Below are 18,177 nucleotides of genomic sequence, written 5' to 3'. Positions count from 1 at the left end.
GCAATTTTTAACCTGGCCAATCAACCTAACCCGCACATCTTTGGACTGTGGGAGGAAACCGGAGCACCCAGAGGAAACCCACGCAGACATGAGGAGAATGTTCTGCTGTGCATTATGTTCTGCTGTGCATTATGTCCAGGAGAAAATAATACTGGAAGCAGAAACAATTTGTTTGAACAATTTTAATCTTGGTTTCTATGGCATCCATTGTACTTTCATTTACAGGACATAGATTCCTAAACTATGATGTGGAGATGCCGGCTTTGGACTGGGGTGGGCACAGTATGGCGTCTCACAACACCAGGTTAAAGTGCAGCAGGTTTATTTTCTTAACTATAACATTGCTTTCAATGGCGGAGGTCTCACCCAGCATTCCTGGCGGCTGCGAACGTGCCCTATCCTCACAACAGCACTGCGCTGAACATCCGCAGTGTGAGCTGAGCCTGGAGCATGCGCATTGCGGTCTTGGCCATGAACATGCGCAATGCTGCTCTGTGACTGAAGCAGCTCAGAGCGGGTGAGCGAAAGTCGAGTGGAGAAAACTAACAAGAGTTAGTGGGTGGGCGAGGAGGAATGGAGCTAACGGAGTGGGCACGGAGGCTTCATAACGACACAGTGCAGGCCGCGCACCCCAAAGAACAAGGTCCCGGTCTTGTGTTCTCTGCAGGCGGGAAAAATTTGGATGTCTCCCTTCGCTCGACTCGGGTTAACGGCCGGCATCTTTAGAGGGGGCAGTGGTTAGCAGGGTGCATGCGTACATGCACTCATCCTGCTCCAGGCAGCAGGAGGAGAAGGTTTGTGAATTTTTATCCTGGACTCTGATGGCTTTTGGAAAATCCTTTTTCAGGGGGTTAGAAGGGGAGCATTTACACATACAAAACTCAAACCAAGGGAAACGTTTGTATCTTAATTTATATTCTGGACAAATAATAGACTTTTTCTTGCAGGATATTAGAATTGGAAACTCAATCCAAACATGATTTCAAAGGCGGACAAAATCATTTCATAGAATCATAGAATCCCTACAGTATAGAAGCAGGCTCCTTGGTCCTACAAGTCTACACCGACAACAATCCCAATCAGGCCCTATCCTTGTAACCCCATGTAATCTCCCTGACACACTAAGGGGAAATCCCACCCACACCTGTTACCTGCAATCCCAAGTATTTACCCCACTAAAACCTTTAACCTACATGTCTTGGAACACTAAGGGCAATGTAGCATGGCCAATCCACCTAAACCTGCACATCTTTGGGGTGTGGGAGGAAACCAGAGCACCCAGAGGAAACCCACGCAGACACAGGGAGAATGTGCAAACTCCACACAGACAGTCACCCGAGGCCGGAATTGAACCCAGGTCCCTGGCATTGTGAGGCAGCAATGCTAGCCACTGTGCCACCGTATTTGATTCATATTATCAGCCTTTGAGTTAGCTCAGCTCACACGTTTGAGTTCCAGGTAATTTCCATTCAGCTGCTGAGAAATGTATTTCTCGCACACTCCTGTATTGCACCAATTGATAAATCTCTGTCCTATAATCCTTTTAGAATCAGTTATTGTATATTTCTCTTCTTTATCTACCTTATCTAAGCTTATCATTAACTTTTACAGCTCTATCAAATCTCCCTTCCATCTGATGAAGGGTCATCCAGATTTGAAGCATTAGTGCTGTTCTCTCTCCACAGATGCTGTCAGACTGACTGAGATTTTCTGGCATTTTCTGTTTTTGTTTCATTTTTGAGCATCTGCAGTAATTTGTTGTTTTTTTTTATCTCCCTTCAATTTACTTTGCTTCAAGGAGACAAACCCCAGTTTCTCAAATCACACTGGCAACAGTGTGTGCCATCTGCAAGATGCGGCACGGTAGCACAGTGGTTAGCACTGCTGCTTCACAGCTCCAGGGTCCCAGGTTCGATTCCCGACTCGGGTCACTGTCTGTGTGGAGTTTGCACATTCTCCTCGTGTCTGCGTGGGTTTTCTCCGGGTGCTCCGGTTTCCTCCCACAGTCCAAAGATGTGCGGGTTAGGTTGATTGGCCAGGTTAAAAAATTGCCCCTTAGAGTCCTGGGATGCGTAGGTTAGAGGGATTAGCGGGTAAATATGTGGGGGTAGGGCCTGTGTGGGATTGTGGTCGGTGCAGACTCGATGGGCCGAATGGCCTCCTTCTGCACTGTAGGGTTTCTATGATTTCTATGATTCTATGCACTGCAGCAATGCACCAAGACTCCTTTGGCAGCATGTGTGAAACCTGCAACCTCTATCCTACAGAAGGACAAAGGTGTACAGGGATACCACCACCTGCAAGTTGCTCGCCTCATCACACAGCATCCTGAGTTGGAACTATATCACTGTGTGTAACTTGGAGGTGATGGTGTCCACATATACCTGCAACCCTTGTTCTTTTATATGGTGGAGGATTTGGCAGATTCTGTCAGAGTTCTGATCAAGATGTAGATATATGAGATATCTCTCCTTCACCCGCTGCTTCTCCCACCTCGCTTTTTCTCCTTCTCTCCCTCTCCTCTCTTTTGGGCCAAAGTCCAGACTGGGTAGCAGGTTCTCTGCCCTGAAGAACTTCAGTGAACCAGTTGGGTTTTTACAACAGTCCAGCAGCTTTCTTGTCACTTTTTCCTAGTGCTGGCTCAACAACTTACCAGATTCATTCAGCTCAATTTCACAAACTGCCTTTGTGCTTTTGTGGATTCTCTCTCACTCCCTTTATTCTGTTTTTAAACACTTTCACAGGGTGTTAGAAGAGGAGAATTTGCAGTCAGGAAACTGAAACCAAACATCACATCAGGATCTGACAGAGTTGCCAAAGTTATCGTAAACTGAATATTATTAAATTTTTGAACATATAAGGAAAAAGCACCATTCACAGTGGGGAGAAACCATTCACGTGTTCTCTGTGTGGAGAAGGACTCAATCATCTGACCTGTCCAAACACAAATGGAGTCACAATGGGGAGAAACCATGGAAATGTCAGGTCGATGAGAAAGGATTCAAATGCCCATCTGACCTTGAAACGCATCAATGCGGTCACAATGGGGAGAGACCTTACAATTGCCCTCATGTGGGAAGGGATTCACTCAGTATTCCACCTGGATGAACAAAGAACAAAGAACGGTACAGCACAGGAAACAGGCCCTTCGGCCCTCCAAGCCTGTGCCGCTCCTTGGTCCAACTAGACCAATCGTTTGTATCCCTCCATTCCCAGGCTGCTCATGTGACTATCCAGGTAAGTCTTAAACGATGTCAGCGTGCCTGCCTCCACCACCCTACTTGGCAGCGCATTCCAGGCCCCCACCACCCTCTGCGTAAAAAACGTCCCTCTGATATCTGAGTTATACTTCGCCCCTCTCACCTTGAGCCCGTGACCTCTCGTGATCGTCACCTCCGACCTGGGAAAAAGCTTCCCACTGTTCACCCTATCTATACCCTTCATAATCTTGTACACCTCTATTAGATCTCCCCTCATTCTCCGTCTTTCCAAGGAGAACAACCCCAGTCTACCCAATCTCTCCTCATAGCTAAGACCCTCCATACCAGGCAACATCCTGGTAAACCTTCTCTGCACTCTCTCTAACGCCTCCACGTCCTTCTGGTAGTGCGGCGACCAGAACTGGACGCAGTACTCCAAATGTGGCCTAACCAGCGTTCTATACAGCTGCATCATCAGACTCCAGCTTTTATACTCTATACCCCGTCCTATAAAGGCAAGCATACCATATGCCTTCTTCACCACCTTCTCCACCTGTGTTGCCACCTTCAAGGATTTGTGGACTTGCACACCGAGGTCCCTCTGTGTTTCTATACTCCTGATGACTCTGCCATTTATTGTATAACTCCTCCCTACATTATTTCTTCCAAAATGCATCACTTCACATTTATCCGGATTAAACTCCATCTGCCACCTCTCCGCCCAATTTTCCAGCCTATCTATATCCTGCTGTATTGCCCGACAATGCTCTTCGCTATCCGCAAGTCCAGCCATCTTCGTGTCATCCGCAAACTTGCTGATTACACCAGTTACACCTTCTTCCAAATCATTTATATATATCACAAATAGCAGAGGTCCCAGTACAGAGCCCTGCGGAACACCACTGGTCACAGACCTCCAGCCGGAAAAAGACCCTTCGACCACTACCCTCTGTCTCCTATGGCCAAGCCAGTTCTCCACCCATCTAGCCACTTCTCCTTGTATCCCATGAGCCTTACCCTTCTTAACCAACCTGCCATGTGGGACTTTGTCAAATGCCTTACTGAAATCCATATAGACGACATCCACGGCCCTTCCTTCATCAACCGTTTTTGTCACTTCCTCAAAAAACTCCACCAAATTTGTAAGGCACGACCTCCCTCTTACAAAACCATGCTGTCTGTCACTAATGAGATTGTTTCGTTCTAAATGCACATACATCCTGTCTCTAAGAATCCTCTCCAACAACTTCCCTACCACGGACATCAAGCTCACCGGCCTATAATTTCCCGGGTTATCTCTGCTACCCTTCTTAAACAACGGGACCACATTCGCTATCCTCCAATCCTCAGGGACCTCACCCGTGTCCAAAGAAGCGACAAAGATTTCCGTCAGAGGCCCAGCAATTTCATCTCTCGTCTCCCTGAGCAGTCGAGGATAGATGCCATCAGGCCCTGGGGCTTTGTCAGTTTTAATGTTCCCTAAAAAACCTAACACTTCCTCTCTTGTAATGGAGATTTTCTCGAACGGGTCAACACCTCCCTCCGAGACACTCCCGGTTAACACGCCCCTCTCCTTCGTGAATACCGATGCAAAGTATTCATTTAGGATCTCCCCTATTCCCTTGGGTTCTAAGCATAATTCTCCTCCTTTGTCCCTGAGAGGTCCGATTTTCTCCCTGACAACTCTTTTGTTCCTAACGTATGAATAGAATGCCTTAGGATTCTCCTTAATCCTGCCTGCCAAGAACATCTCGTGACCTCTTTTTGCCCTTCTAACTCCCCGTTTGAGTTCTTTCCTACTCTCTCTGTATTCCTCCAGAGCTCCATCTGTTTTCAGTTGCCTGGACTTAACGTACGCCTCCCTTTTCATTTTAATCAGATCCTCAAGTTTCCTGGTTATCCACGGCTCTCGAATCCTACCTTTCCTATCTTTCCTTTTTACAGGCACATGCCTATCCTGCAGCCTTATCAATAGTTCCTTAAAAGACTCCCACATGCCAGACGCGGACTTACCCTCGAACATCCTCTCCCAATCAACATCCACCAATTCCTGCCTAATCCGGCTATAGTTAGCCTTTCCCCAATTTAGCACCCTGCCCATAGGACAGCACTCATCCTTGTCCATTACTATCCTAAAGTTAACAGAGTTGTTGTCACTATTTGTCACTATTTGCCACTATGACACACCAGTGAGATCACACGAGTGAGAGGCCATTCCCCTGCTCCCAGTATGGGAAAGGATCTATTCAGTCATCCCATCTACTAACGTACGAGAGAGTTCACTCGGTTGAGCGATCTTTTAAATGTCCAGGCTGTGGGAAATGTTATCAAAGTTTGAGAGACCTGATATGCCATCAACGTGTTCACAGCAATGAGAGACCATTCAGCTGCTCTCACTGTGGATCTCTGTTCAAGACATCATCTGAGCTCACAGCACACCTGCGAATTCACACTGGGGAGAGGCCATTCACATGTTGTGAATGTGGGAAGGCATTCATTCAGTCATCCCATCTGCTGAAACACCAGCAAGTTCACACTGGTGAGAGACCTTTTAAATGTCCAGACTGTGGGAAGTGCTATAAAAGTTTCAGTGAACTCATGTCCCATCAATGTGTTCACACTGACGAGAGACCGTTCAAGTGCTCTCACTGTGCAGCTGGGTTCAGTCAATCATCACAACTTACTGTACATAAGCGAGTTCACAATGAGGAAAGGTCGTTCATCTGCTCCCAGTGTGGCAAAGGATTAATTCTGTTATTCCAACTGCTGACACACCAGCGAGTTCACACTGGGGAGAGACCGCTCACCTGCTCCATGTGAAGTGATTCACTCAGTCATCCTCCCTCGTAAGACACCAGCAAGTTCACACTGATGAGAGACCCTTTTAAATGTCCAGACTGTCATAGAGTCATAGAAGTTTACAGCATGAAAACAGGCCCTTTGGCCCAACTTGTCCATGCCATCCTTTTTTTTAACCCACTAAGCTAGTCCCAATTATCTGCATTTGGCCCATATCCCTCTATACCCATCTTACCCATGTAACTGTCTAAATGCTTTTTAAAAGACAAAATTGTACTGTCTCTACGACTACCTCTGGCAGCTTGTTCCAGACACTCATCACCCTCTGTGAAAAATTTCCCCTCTGGAGACTTTTGTATCTCTCTCCTCTCACCTTAAACCTATGCCCTCCAGTTTTCGACTCCCCTATCTTTGGGAAAAGCTGTTGACTATCTAACTGATTTATGCCCCTCATTATTTTATAGACCTCTATAAGATCACCCCTCAGCCTTCTGCGCTCCAGAGAAAAAAGTCCCAGTCTATCCAGCCTCTCCTTATAACTCAAACCATCAAGTTCCGGTAGCATTCTAGTAAATCTTTTCTGTACTCTTTCTAGTTTAATAATATCCTTTCTATAATAGGGTGACCAGAACTGAACACAATATTCCAAGTATGGCCTTACCAATGTCTTATATAACTACAACAAGACATCCTAACTCCTGTATTCAATGTTCTGACCAATCAAGCCAAGCATGCTGAATGCCTTCTTCACCACTCTGTCCACCTGAGACTCCACTTTAAAGGAGCTATGAACCTGTACCCCTAGATCTCTTTGTTCTCTAACTCTCTCCAACGCCCGACCATTAACTGAGTAAGTCCTGTCCTGGTTCAATCTACCAAAATGCATCACCTCGCATTTCTCTAAATTAAACTCCATCTGCCATTTGTCAGCCCACTGGCCCAATTGATCAAGATCCCGTTGCAATCCGAGATAACCTTCTTCACTGTCCACTATGCCACCAATCTTGGTGTCATCTGCAAACTTACCATGCCGACTAAATTCTCATCCAAATCACTAATATAAATGACAAATAACAGTGGATCCAGCACTGATCCTTGAGGCACACCGCTGGTCACAGGCCTCCAGTTTGAAAAACATCCCTCTACAACCACCCTCTGGCTTCTGTCATCAAGCCAATTTTGTATCCATTTAGCTACCTCACCCTGGATCCTGTGAGATTTAACCTTATGCAACAACCTACCGTGCGGTACCTTGTCAAAGGCCTTGCTAAAGTCCATGTAGACAGCGTCAACTGTACTGCCTTCATCTACCTTCTTGGTTACCCCTTCAAAAAACTCAATCAAATTTGTGAGACAAGATGTTCCACTGGCAAAGCCATGCTAACTGTCCCTAATCAGTCCTTGCATCTCTAAATGCCTGTTTCTCAAAATACCTTCCAACAACTTACCCACCACAGATGTGAGGCTCACTGGCCCGTAGTTCCCAGGCTTTTCCCTGCAGCCCTTTTTAAACAAAGGCACAACATTTGCCACCCTGCAATCTTCAGGCACCTCACCTGTGACTATCGATGATTCAAATATCTCTGCTAGGGGACCCTATGTTTTCTCCCTAGCCTTCATCAGGTCCCGAGGATTTATCTACCTTGATGCGCTTTAAGACTTCCAGCACTTCCTTCTCTGAAATATGTACACGCTTCAATACATCACTATTTATTTCCCCAAGTTCCCTAACATCCATGCTTTTCTCAACAGTAAATACAGATGAGAAATATTCATTTCGGGTCTCATCCATCTCTTGTGGATCCACATATAAATGACCTTGTTGATCCTTAAGAGGCCCTACTCTCTCCCGAGTTACCCTTTTGCCCTTTATATATTTGTAGAAGCTCTTTGGATTCTCCATTGCCTTATCTGCCAAAATAATCTGGTGTCCCCTTTTTGCCCTCTTGATTTCTCTCTTAACTCTACTCCTACACCCTCTTCAAGGGATTCACTTGATCCCAGTTGCCTATGCATGTCATGTGCCTCCTTCTTCTTCTTGACCAGGGCCTTAATATCCCAAGTCATCCAAGGTTCCCTAATTCTACCAGCCTTGCCCTTCACTCTAAGAGGAATAAGCACTCTAAGGGTGCTTAACCTGAACCCTGGTTAAAACATTTTTGAAAGCCTCCCACTTACCAGATGTCCCTTTGCCTTCCCACAGACTCCCCCAATTAACTTTCGAAAGTTCCTGCCTGATATCATCCAAATTGGCCTTGCCCCAATTTAGAATTTTAACTTTTGGGACAGACCTATCTATCGTTCTCCATAGCTTTCTTGAAACTAATAGATTATGATCACTGTCCCAAAGCGATCCCTCACTAACATTTCTGTCACCTACCCTTCCTTATTTCCCAAGAGGAAGTCAAGTTTTTCCCCCTCTCTAGTCGGCCCATCCACATACTGAATGAGAAATTCCTCCTGAATACACTCAACAAGTTTCTCTCCATCCAACTCTCTAATACTATGGCTGTCCCAGTTAATGTTGGGAAAGTTAAAATCCCCCACTATTACCACCCTATTTTTCTTGGAGCTATCTGTAATCTCCTTACATATTTGCTCCTCAATTTCCCGCTGACTATTTGGGGGCCTATAGTACAACCCTATCAAAGTGATTTCCCCCTTATTTCTCAGTTCTACCCATATAGACTCAGTGGCCAAACCCTTGAATATATCCCCTCTCAGTACTGCCGTTTTCCCTAATCAAAAATGCAACTCCCCCTCCTCTCTTACCTCCTGTTCTATCTTTCCTATAGCATCTGTACCCTGGCCAATCCTGTCCCTCCCTTAGCCATATTTCAGTAATTGCTATAATATCCCAGTCCCGCGTATCCATCCATGCCCTGGCTTCATCTGCCTTGCCTGTCAGGCCTCTTGCATTGAAATAAATGCAGTTTAATCTGGACTTCCCTTGCTCTCTGTCTTGCTTTTGCCTGATCTGTCTGGTACTAGAATTACTGACACTGCCTCTACTACTTAATTTGCTCTCTTTAACTTCTGTGCTGTCCTCAACCTTCTCTTCTGTCTTTCTACTGCTTTCAGTCCCACCCCCCTGCCAAACTAGTTTAATCCTCCCGAGTGGCTCTAGCAAATCTCCCACCAGGATGTTAGTCCCCCTCCAATTTAGGTGTAACCCGTCCCTCTTGAATAGGTCAGCCCTTCCCCAGAAGAGATCCCAATGATCCAAAAATCTAACTCCCTGCACCAGCTCTCAAGCCACGCATTCATCTGCCTAATCTTCCTATTCCTACTCTCACTAGCACGTGGCACCAGTAGTAGTCCAGAAATTACTATCTTCAAGGTCCTGCATTTTAGCCTTCTACCTAACTCGCTATATTCAAACTTCAGGACCTCATCCCTTTTCCTACCTATGTCATTGGTACCAATATGTACAACGACCTCTGGCTGCTCCCCCTCCCCCTTAAGAATGTCCTGCAACGGCTCAGAAACGTCCTTGACCCTGGCACCAGGGAGGCAACACACCATCCTGGAGTCTCAATCACGGCCACAGAAACGCCTGTCTGTGCCTTTAACTAGCGAGTCCTCTATTACTACTGCTCGCTTGCTCTTTGCCCGACCCTGCTCGACAGCAGAACCAGCTGTGGGAAATGTTTTATAAGTTCTGGAAACCTGATGACCCACCAACATGTTCACACTGAGGAGAAACCATTCAGATGCTCTTGCTGCAGGTCTGGGTTCAAGACATCATCAGAGTTCACCGTACACCAGCAAGTTCACATTGGGGAGAAACCTTTCAACTGCTCCACGTGTGGGAAAGGATTCATTTAGTCATTGCACCTGCTCTCAAATCAGTGAGTTCACATTGGGAGAGACTGTTCACCTATTCTGACTGTGGGAAGGGATTCACTCAGTCATCTACCCTGGTGAGACATCAGCGATTTCACACTGACAAGAGACGAATGTCCAGACTGTGCAAAATGTTTTAAAAGTTCTGGAAACCTGGTGACCCATCAATGTGTTCACACTGAGGAAAAACCATTCAGGTGCTCTCTCTGTGGGTCTGGATTCAATACATTATTTGAGCTCACTACACACCAGAACAGTCACAATGGGGAGAGACCATTCAGCAACACCCAGTGTGGGAAGGAATTCGTTACATAGAACATAGAACATTACAGCGCAGTACAGGCCCTTCGGCCCTCAATGTTGCGCCGACCTGTGAAACCAATCTAAAGCCCATCTAACCTACACTATTCCAATATCATCCACATGTTTATCCAATGACCCTTTAAATACCCTTTAAATTACCTCACCCAACCTGCTCAGACACCAGAAAATTCATAACTAACTGCAGTTATTGGATTTTACTGTTAATCACATCCAGGATTGTACCATGTTTATTGGGTCTGTTTCTGCTGATGTTAATAAACTCTCGTCCAAAAAAGTTTTAATGTCTGGATAAAATCAGATAAATGAGCTTAGTGTTAAATATAGATTTTCCGGTTATTTTAATATCTCTAACACAAGCTAGTTCCTTTTGAAGGTTTCTCCCTCTTCCCTGTCTCCCTGATCGTCACCTCCAACAACAAGTGTGAGGAGCTCATGGAGCTTCTTTGTCACTACGATTGAGACAATCACATCAGCTGCCGCTGCTGCTTCCTTTTGTTCCACTTGCCCACCAGGACCAATGCTCTGTAAAATTATCTCATGAATTGCAGAGTGTTCCGTCATGCTCCTGACTTGTGCCTTGTGGATAGTCAGGCTTCAGGAAGTCGGGGTGAGTTTCTCGCTGCCAGATTCTGACCCACTGATAAACTAATGGACCAGAGGTCCTGGGAATGCTGGTGAACCTGGCTGAGACGGTGCAAAAGATATACTAATTGACAGGATAGATGCTTCCCATTGTGGGGTGGTCCAGAAGATTAGTGGGCCTAATCTCAGAGTAAGTGGTAACCCATTTAAGACAGAGATGAGGAGAAATGTTTTCTCTCAGATGGTAGTGAATATGTAGGATTCTTTACCACATAGGGCTGCTGAGGTTGGATTGTGAAGTATGTTCAGGCTGAGATAAACACATTTTTAATCAGTAAGTGAATCAAGAGTTATGGGGATAGGTGAGAAAATGGAGACGAGGTTTATCGTATCATATAAGCCATGATCTCATTGAATGGTGGAGCAAACCTGATGTGCGCTACCTTACTGGCTGTTCATGCCCCATGCCACTCTAAGTAAGGATGGCAAATTTGGCGCTCAGCCAAATCTACATTCACTGCAACAGGGCCAGAAAATTCTGCCGGCGTGAATGACTGGAAGATTCTGCCACCCAATGGGCCAAATGGTCTACTTCTGCTCATATCTCTCATGGTCTTATCTGAACCCACATTTTTCTATAGTTTCTCTCCCATCTTCCCTCATGTCCTCTGTGCTCATCTTGTCCATGAGACCCACTTCCTGCTCCATCGACCCTATTCCCACTAAACTGTTGACCACCCAACTTTGCCATGTTCAATTACATTCTTAATCATTCTCCCTCTTCCAGTACTGTCCCCCTCCAACTGAAATTTGGGGTGGCATAGTGGTTAGCTCTGCTGCCCCACAGTGCCAGGAACCCAAGTTCAATTCCAGTCTTGGGTGACTGATTGTTTGGAATTGGGTAGTAAATGCGTGGCATTACAGGCATAGGGCTTGGATAAGATGCCAAGTCAGAGAGTCAGTGGAAATTTGATGGGCTGAATGGTCTCCCTCTGCACTGTAGGGATTCTATAAAATCTTGCATTCATCATTTCCTCCCCCCCAAAAAAATCTTTGACCCCAAAATAATTTCAAACTATTGCACCCTCAGTCTCATGTACACATGGTTCCAACAGGGTGGGATGTCTTCGGAGACAAGATGTCTCAGTTCTCCACATTTAAAGGGACCGGGGAGGACCAGGTGGGCTGAATGACGCTGCTTTCTGACAGCTCTGCAGTGCCTAGTAACCAACCTCCCTGCTCAATTTATATTTCTTAATAAAATTTTTAAGTTGCTGATACTGGAATTTTGAACCTGCTAATTAATGAGATATTTTTCCTCTTTTGTTACTCTGCAATGTATAAATCTTCACCATTTAGTCTATTTTTATGTTTTTAACTGAATTTTGTGTTAAATTCTATCTGTTGTCTCCCCATTAAATCTCTAAATTCTTCCAGTTTGGAGAATTTGGAAACACAGAGTTTGCAGTGGGGATTGAAGCGGGGACTTACTTTCTCCTGTGAAGTTGCGGTGATAATGAGTGCCCTAGGGAAAAAGTGTGTCCCGGACCCCAGCCCCGGACCGAGGGGAACTGACCATCCACCTCGAATTCCCAAACAGAAAATGCTGCCAATAATCAGCAAGTCAGCCTGAGTCTGTGGCCCCTCCCACCATTTGAAACCGTCACAATGCCCGGCTGATTGACCGCAACTCGGATCCAATAGGAAGAGAAGGGGCGGGCCTGGAGGAACGACAAAGAATGGCTGGTCCTCCAACCAATCCGAGTGGATAAGGGGGCAGGGCTGGGGTTGGAACATGTATAGTGTGACTAATGGTGATAGGTGAGATATGATCAGATGCCCAATCGGTAAGTGGGTGGAATGGCGGCACGCAAGAGGCAGTGGATGTGGCGGGGCTTCGTAAACATGTTGTGTAAAACGCAAACCGAAAAAGAACTTTCCGGTTACCCGTTTGCACTGAGCGGAGCCCAGTATTGTTTCCCCCGTTTCTGATCCGAGTTCACGACCGCCATCTTTGCAACGGACAATATATCGTTCTGCACCATCGCCATCTTTGTGAGGGGTAACGTGAAGACAGCTCATGCCCCCATATAGTCCCCATGTTTGTTGCAGACAATGTGAGGACAACGCATGCTCAGTCCCCATGTTTGTTGGGGGGAGGTGGAGGTGTTTGTGGGTGGGGGCTAGGTAGGGGGTTGGTGGTGGGGGATTGGTGATGGGAGCTCGGGGTTGTGGGCTAGGGGTTGGGTGCGAAGGGTGGTGGAGGGTGGGAGTAATGGGTAGGGTCAGGGAGAGGTGGGTTGGTTTGGGGGGTTGTTGGGGGACAATGGCCAAGTGGTTGACAGCAGCTCTGGACCAATAGGAAGGGAGGCGGGGCCGGAGGACTGGGTAAGAGTGACAGATCCTCCAACGAATCAGAGTGAATGAGGGGCAGGCCTGAGGCTGGACTGGGTTCAGGTCTCTCCCAAGAGAGACTCTTTCCCAACTGCTCCCAGACTGGTCTGGATTGATTGATCAGTCTTGAGGACATTGCTCTGTGCAACTCTGGAGAACAATCACAGGGACATGAAAATTGGTTGTTTCATTGTGATTTTCACTTTGGGAGTGAGAGACTGACACTTGCAGCTTTTGGGGGAGTTAATGTTCCACAGAAACAAGAATTGTCTATTCTGAATTTCTATCCTGTTCTTGGAGTGAGGACTGTTTTCAATTTATTTTACAGGACATTAGAAGGGGAGGATTTACAGACAGGAAAATCAAATCAAACATCACATTAAGATCTGACACAGTGATGAGATTCACCAGGATATCATCATCCTTTGGATATGTGCAGATAAACATCTGTCTGTGGGAAATAATTTAAATATCAGTGTGATGAGGAAAGCACCGAGACACCCACAGCTGGAAACTGGTGAGAGGCTGTTCACTGGTTCCTCCTATTGGAGGGATTGTCCCTGCCGACAAATATGCTGACACGCCAGCGAGCTCGCAATAGCGAGAGGCTGTTCATCAGCTCTGTGTGCGGGGAGAGGTTCAATCCATCTTCTGACGCATAAGCGCATTCACACCAGGAAGAGACCGTTCACCTGCTCCATGTGTAGCAAGGCTTTCATTGGTTCATCCAATCTTCTGAAACACCAGCGAATTCACACTGGGGAGAGACCATTTACCTGCTCTGATTGTGGGAAGGGATTCACACTGTCGTCCCACCTGCTGACACACCGACGAGTTCACACTGGGGAGAGGCCGTTCACCTGCTCAGAGTGTGGGAAGACTTTCTCTCGGTCGTGCCACCTTTCAATTCACAGGCGTCTTCACACCGGGGAGAAGCCATACATTTGCCCTGTGTGTGGGAAGGGATTTACTTGTCTACATCACCTACAGATACACCAGTCGGTTCACACTGGGGAGAAGGCATTCACCTGCCCCGAGTGTGGGAAATGTTTTACTCAGTCATCCAGCCTCCAGAGACACCGACACACCCACACTGGGGAGAGGCCGTTCACCTGCTCTGTGTGTGGTAAGGGATTCAGTCAGTCCTCCCAGTGCATTGAACACCAACATGTTCACTCTGATTGGAGACCTTTTCAATGTTCTGAATGTGAGAAGACCTTTAAAAGAAGACATGATCTGCTAAAACACCAGCGCACTCACACTGGGGAGAAGCCATATCCCTGCTCTGAGTGTGGGAAGGGATTCGCACATTCATCTGATCTAGTGAGACACCAGTGCACTCACACTGGGGAGAGACCATTCACCTGCTCCGTGTGTGGACAGGGATTCATTGATTCATCCCACCTGCAGAGGCACCAGCGAAGTCACACTGGGGAGAAACCATTCACCTGCTCTGTGTGTGACAAGAGATTCACTCAGTTAACCAGCCTGCAGAGGCACCAGCGAAGTCACACTGGGGAGAGATCATTCACCTGCTCTGTGTGTGAAAAGAGATTTGCTGAGTTGTCCAGCCTGCAAAGACACCAGCGAAGTCACACTGGGGAGAGGCCGTTCACCTGCTCTGTGTGTGAGAGGAGATTCACTTGTTCACACCACCTGCTGAGACACCAGCGAAGTCACATGTTACTGGAAAACTTAGATTCTGTTTCTGCTGAGAATCACATCCAGAACTGAACCATTTTTCCTTCCTAACTCTGGATTATTTCTCATTCCTTCAGTTACTCTCGTGTACAAGGTCCAGCTCCCCAGACCTCCTAGAGTATCTCACCTTCCCTGGGTCTCAATGCTCGGTTTTGGGAACAGATCTGGGATCACTGAAGGGTTGACACATGAGGAGAGATTAAACAGTTTGTGCTTATACTCACGAGTTTAGAAGGATGAAAGGGAATCTGATAGCGATAAATAAAATACTAAAAGGGACTGAGAAAGTAACGTAAACCAAATATTACCCTGTGAGGTAATCTAGAACATGAGGTCACAGGTATAGGTATGTTTAAAAGTGAGATGAGGATAAACTGCTTCTCGCAGAGGGTGGTGAATTTGAGGCACTCGCTGCCCCATAGCGTGGTGGAGTCTGAATCAAGAAGGAGATAGATATATATCTGATAAAAAAAGGGATTAAAGGGATAGAGAACAGGTGGGGAGGTAGATTTGAGACCAGGAAGAGATCAACATGATCTGATTGAATGTCAGAGCAGGCTCGAAGTGCTGAATTGCATACTTCTGCTCCTAATTTCTGTGTTCCTAACCCACTCTGTTCATCACTTTCAGCTATTGGACTCAGTGTCCATCCCACAGCATCTCTCTCACCCTCAATGTGTGAACTGAATATCACGCCTGTAAATCTGGTTTAATTTGAAATCCACTCTATAAATATGTTTAATGAAACACTGTTATTGATAAGACAGAGTTAGGGTGGCAGAATGCTGCTGCGTCAGCCATGGGTCAGTGGATAACACTCTTACCAGAAGGTTGTAAGTTCAAGTCCCTCGTCAGCCACTTAGCACAAAAAGCAAGGTTGACCCTCCAAAATAACATCAATGTAGTGCCTCATTGTCAGAGGGTCAGTACTGAGGGAGTGCCTCATTGTCAGAGGGTCAGTACTGAGGGAGTGCCTCACTGTCATAGGATCGGCATGGGAGCACAGTGGTTAGCACTGCTGCTTCACAGCTCCAGGGACCTGGGTTCGATTCCTGGCTTGGGTCACTGTCTGTGTGGAGTTTGCACATTCTCCTCGTGTCTGTGTGGGTTTCCTCCGGTTGCTCCAAAGATGTGGTTAGGTTGATTGGCCACGCTAAAATTGCCCCTTAGTGTCCTGAGATGTGGAGGTTAGAGGGATTAGTGGGTAAATATGTAGGGATATGGGGGTAGAGCCTGGGTGGGATTGTGGTCGGTGCAGACTCGATGGGCCGAATGGCCTCTTTCTGCACTGTAGGATTTCTATGATTTCTATGTTTCTATGATCAGTACTGAGGGAGTGCCTCACTGTCATAGGATCAGTACTGAGGGAGTGCCTCACTGTCATAGGATCAGTTCTGAGGGAGTGCCTCACTGTCATAGGGTCAGTTCTGAGGGAGTGCCTCAGTGTCAGAGGGTCAGTACTGAGGGAATGCCTCAGTGTCAGAGGGTCAGTACTGAGGGAGTCCCTCAGTGTCAGAGGGTCAGTACTGAGGGAGTGCCTCACTGTTAGAGGGTCCAGTACTGAGGGAATGCCTCACTGTCATAGGGTCAGTACTGAGGGAGTGCGTCACTATCAGAGGGTCAGTACTCTGGTGTGAGGAGCTTCTTTCTCATTCAGATTGGGACAATCCCATCAGCTGATCTGCTACTTCTTTCTATTCCACTTGTCCATCTGGATAAACTGTCGCTAATGTTCTCCTGTCTCAAGCCTGAATATATTTATTTCTCTAGTTTCTCTGTGACCTTCCTTTGGGTGGCTTTTCTTTTATCTCTTGAGGTTGGACAATTGTACAATTGGTTGAAGCCTTGTCCATGCCTACATCCCAGACTCAGACCTGTGGTTGAAGGTGTGGGGAAAGGGGGCAAGAGTTGTGATAGCAGGACATTTAAGAAGTGAGAGATAAGGTGAGACTTGTGAGAGGAAGGGGGAGAGTGGGTGGGTAAACAATGCAATAACCAAAATGGTGTGTAGTCATTTCTTTTCACCATTGTACTTCCTGTCAGTGAAAGATGGCCTCAAATACTTTCTTCCACTTGCACACTGCCCACACATGCACAATCCCAATGACAGATTTTGTCCTTGCAAACTTGGGTTGTGTCGGACTATGTTTAAATTCTGAAATACCATTATAAATTGATGAGGCCTGATCAATGAAATGGGTTTAGCATTTCAGTTGTAGATAAGGAATCAGAATATAAACAAATATGACAGAGACTAGCTCTACTACAGACTAATGCCAGTCCAGCCTGTAAAACATCCCACAACATTGCACGCATTGTACTGCAGGTTGTTTTGAATCTGTTAGTCTCCAGTTGTCACTGATGTAAATTTCCAACAATTGGTCAGGGAAAAGTTAAAATACAAAAAGTCTAGCCTTTCTGATGAAGGTTACAGACCTGAAATGAAAATTGTGTTTTTCTCTGTCTGCAGACATTACCAGAAATGTTGAGAATTCCAGCATTTTCTATTTTCTTTCGTACAGCCAGCATCTTGCAGCATTTTGACTTCAACAGATTGGCGCTGAGAAAGCAGAACCCATATCCAGAAGAACATAGCTAAACTTGTATTGTAAACAGATTGTTCACCAGCCAAAATTGGAAAGGGTATCCATTTGGATACTTCATATGTACGAAGAGATTTATTCTGTTTCCCAACTCCAAACTGTCCAACTTTTAAAAGGTCATGGGTTTTGATACACAATCAGTATTGCTACTGCAATACACAGTTTAAATGTTCCATGTATTATAGAATCGCTATAGTGCAGAAGGCCATTCGGCCCATTGATCCTGCAATGACAACAATCCCACCCCAGCCCTATCCTTGTAACCACATGTATTTATCCTGCTATTCCCCTGACACTAATTCATCGTGGCCAATCCACTGCAGCCTTGGCATGTGGGAGGAAACCAGAGCACTCAGAAGAAAGCCATGCAGACAAGGGGAGAATGTGCAAATTTCACAGTCACCCAAGGTCAGAATTGAACCCGAGTCCCTTGCGCCCAGAGGCAGCAGTGTACGGGGAAACATGTATCATGACTTACTTATGAGTTCACTGTACATTGGAGTCATTCTATTTGTTTCAGGAGGATGCAGGCACTTTCCTATCTAATCAATGTATAGTTTGTATGTATATACAATGTATAGTTTAATTGTCTCACTGGAGAAATTCCTCCACCTATATCGAGGCGATGTTTTCATTGTGTAGTTTGACAGTGTGTGGTCTCCAGTATAAACATCAATCATTGGATATCAGCAATGAGATCAGGTTCTGGAATATTCCAACTGAACTTC

At 46.1% G+C, this 18,177-nt stretch overlaps 1 protein-coding gene across 1 annotated transcript; it reads left to right on the top strand.

Moving 5' to 3' along the window:
* The first annotated feature begins 758 nt into the window (after positions 1 to 758).
* Positions 759 to 16,618, top strand: LOC144490140 (uncharacterized). Its single transcript, XM_078207947.1, has 3 exons — positions 759 to 794; positions 5,430 to 5,914; positions 13,829 to 16,618. The coding sequence occupies exons 1-3, from the start codon at positions 759 to 761 to the stop codon at positions 14,877 to 14,879; spliced, it is 1,572 nt and encodes a 523-aa protein (XP_078064073.1). The 3' UTR covers positions 14,880 to 16,618.
* Positions 16,619 to 18,177: the final 1,559 nt, after the last annotated feature.

The sequence above is a fragment of the Mustelus asterias genome, unplaced genomic scaffold (genome assembly GCF_964213995.1).
Source record: "Mustelus asterias unplaced genomic scaffold, sMusAst1.hap1.1 HAP1_SCAFFOLD_2929, whole genome shotgun sequence".
NCBI lineage: Eukaryota > Metazoa > Chordata > Chondrichthyes > Carcharhiniformes > Triakidae > Mustelus > Mustelus asterias.
This window is presented reverse-complemented; position numbering and strand designations above follow the sequence as displayed.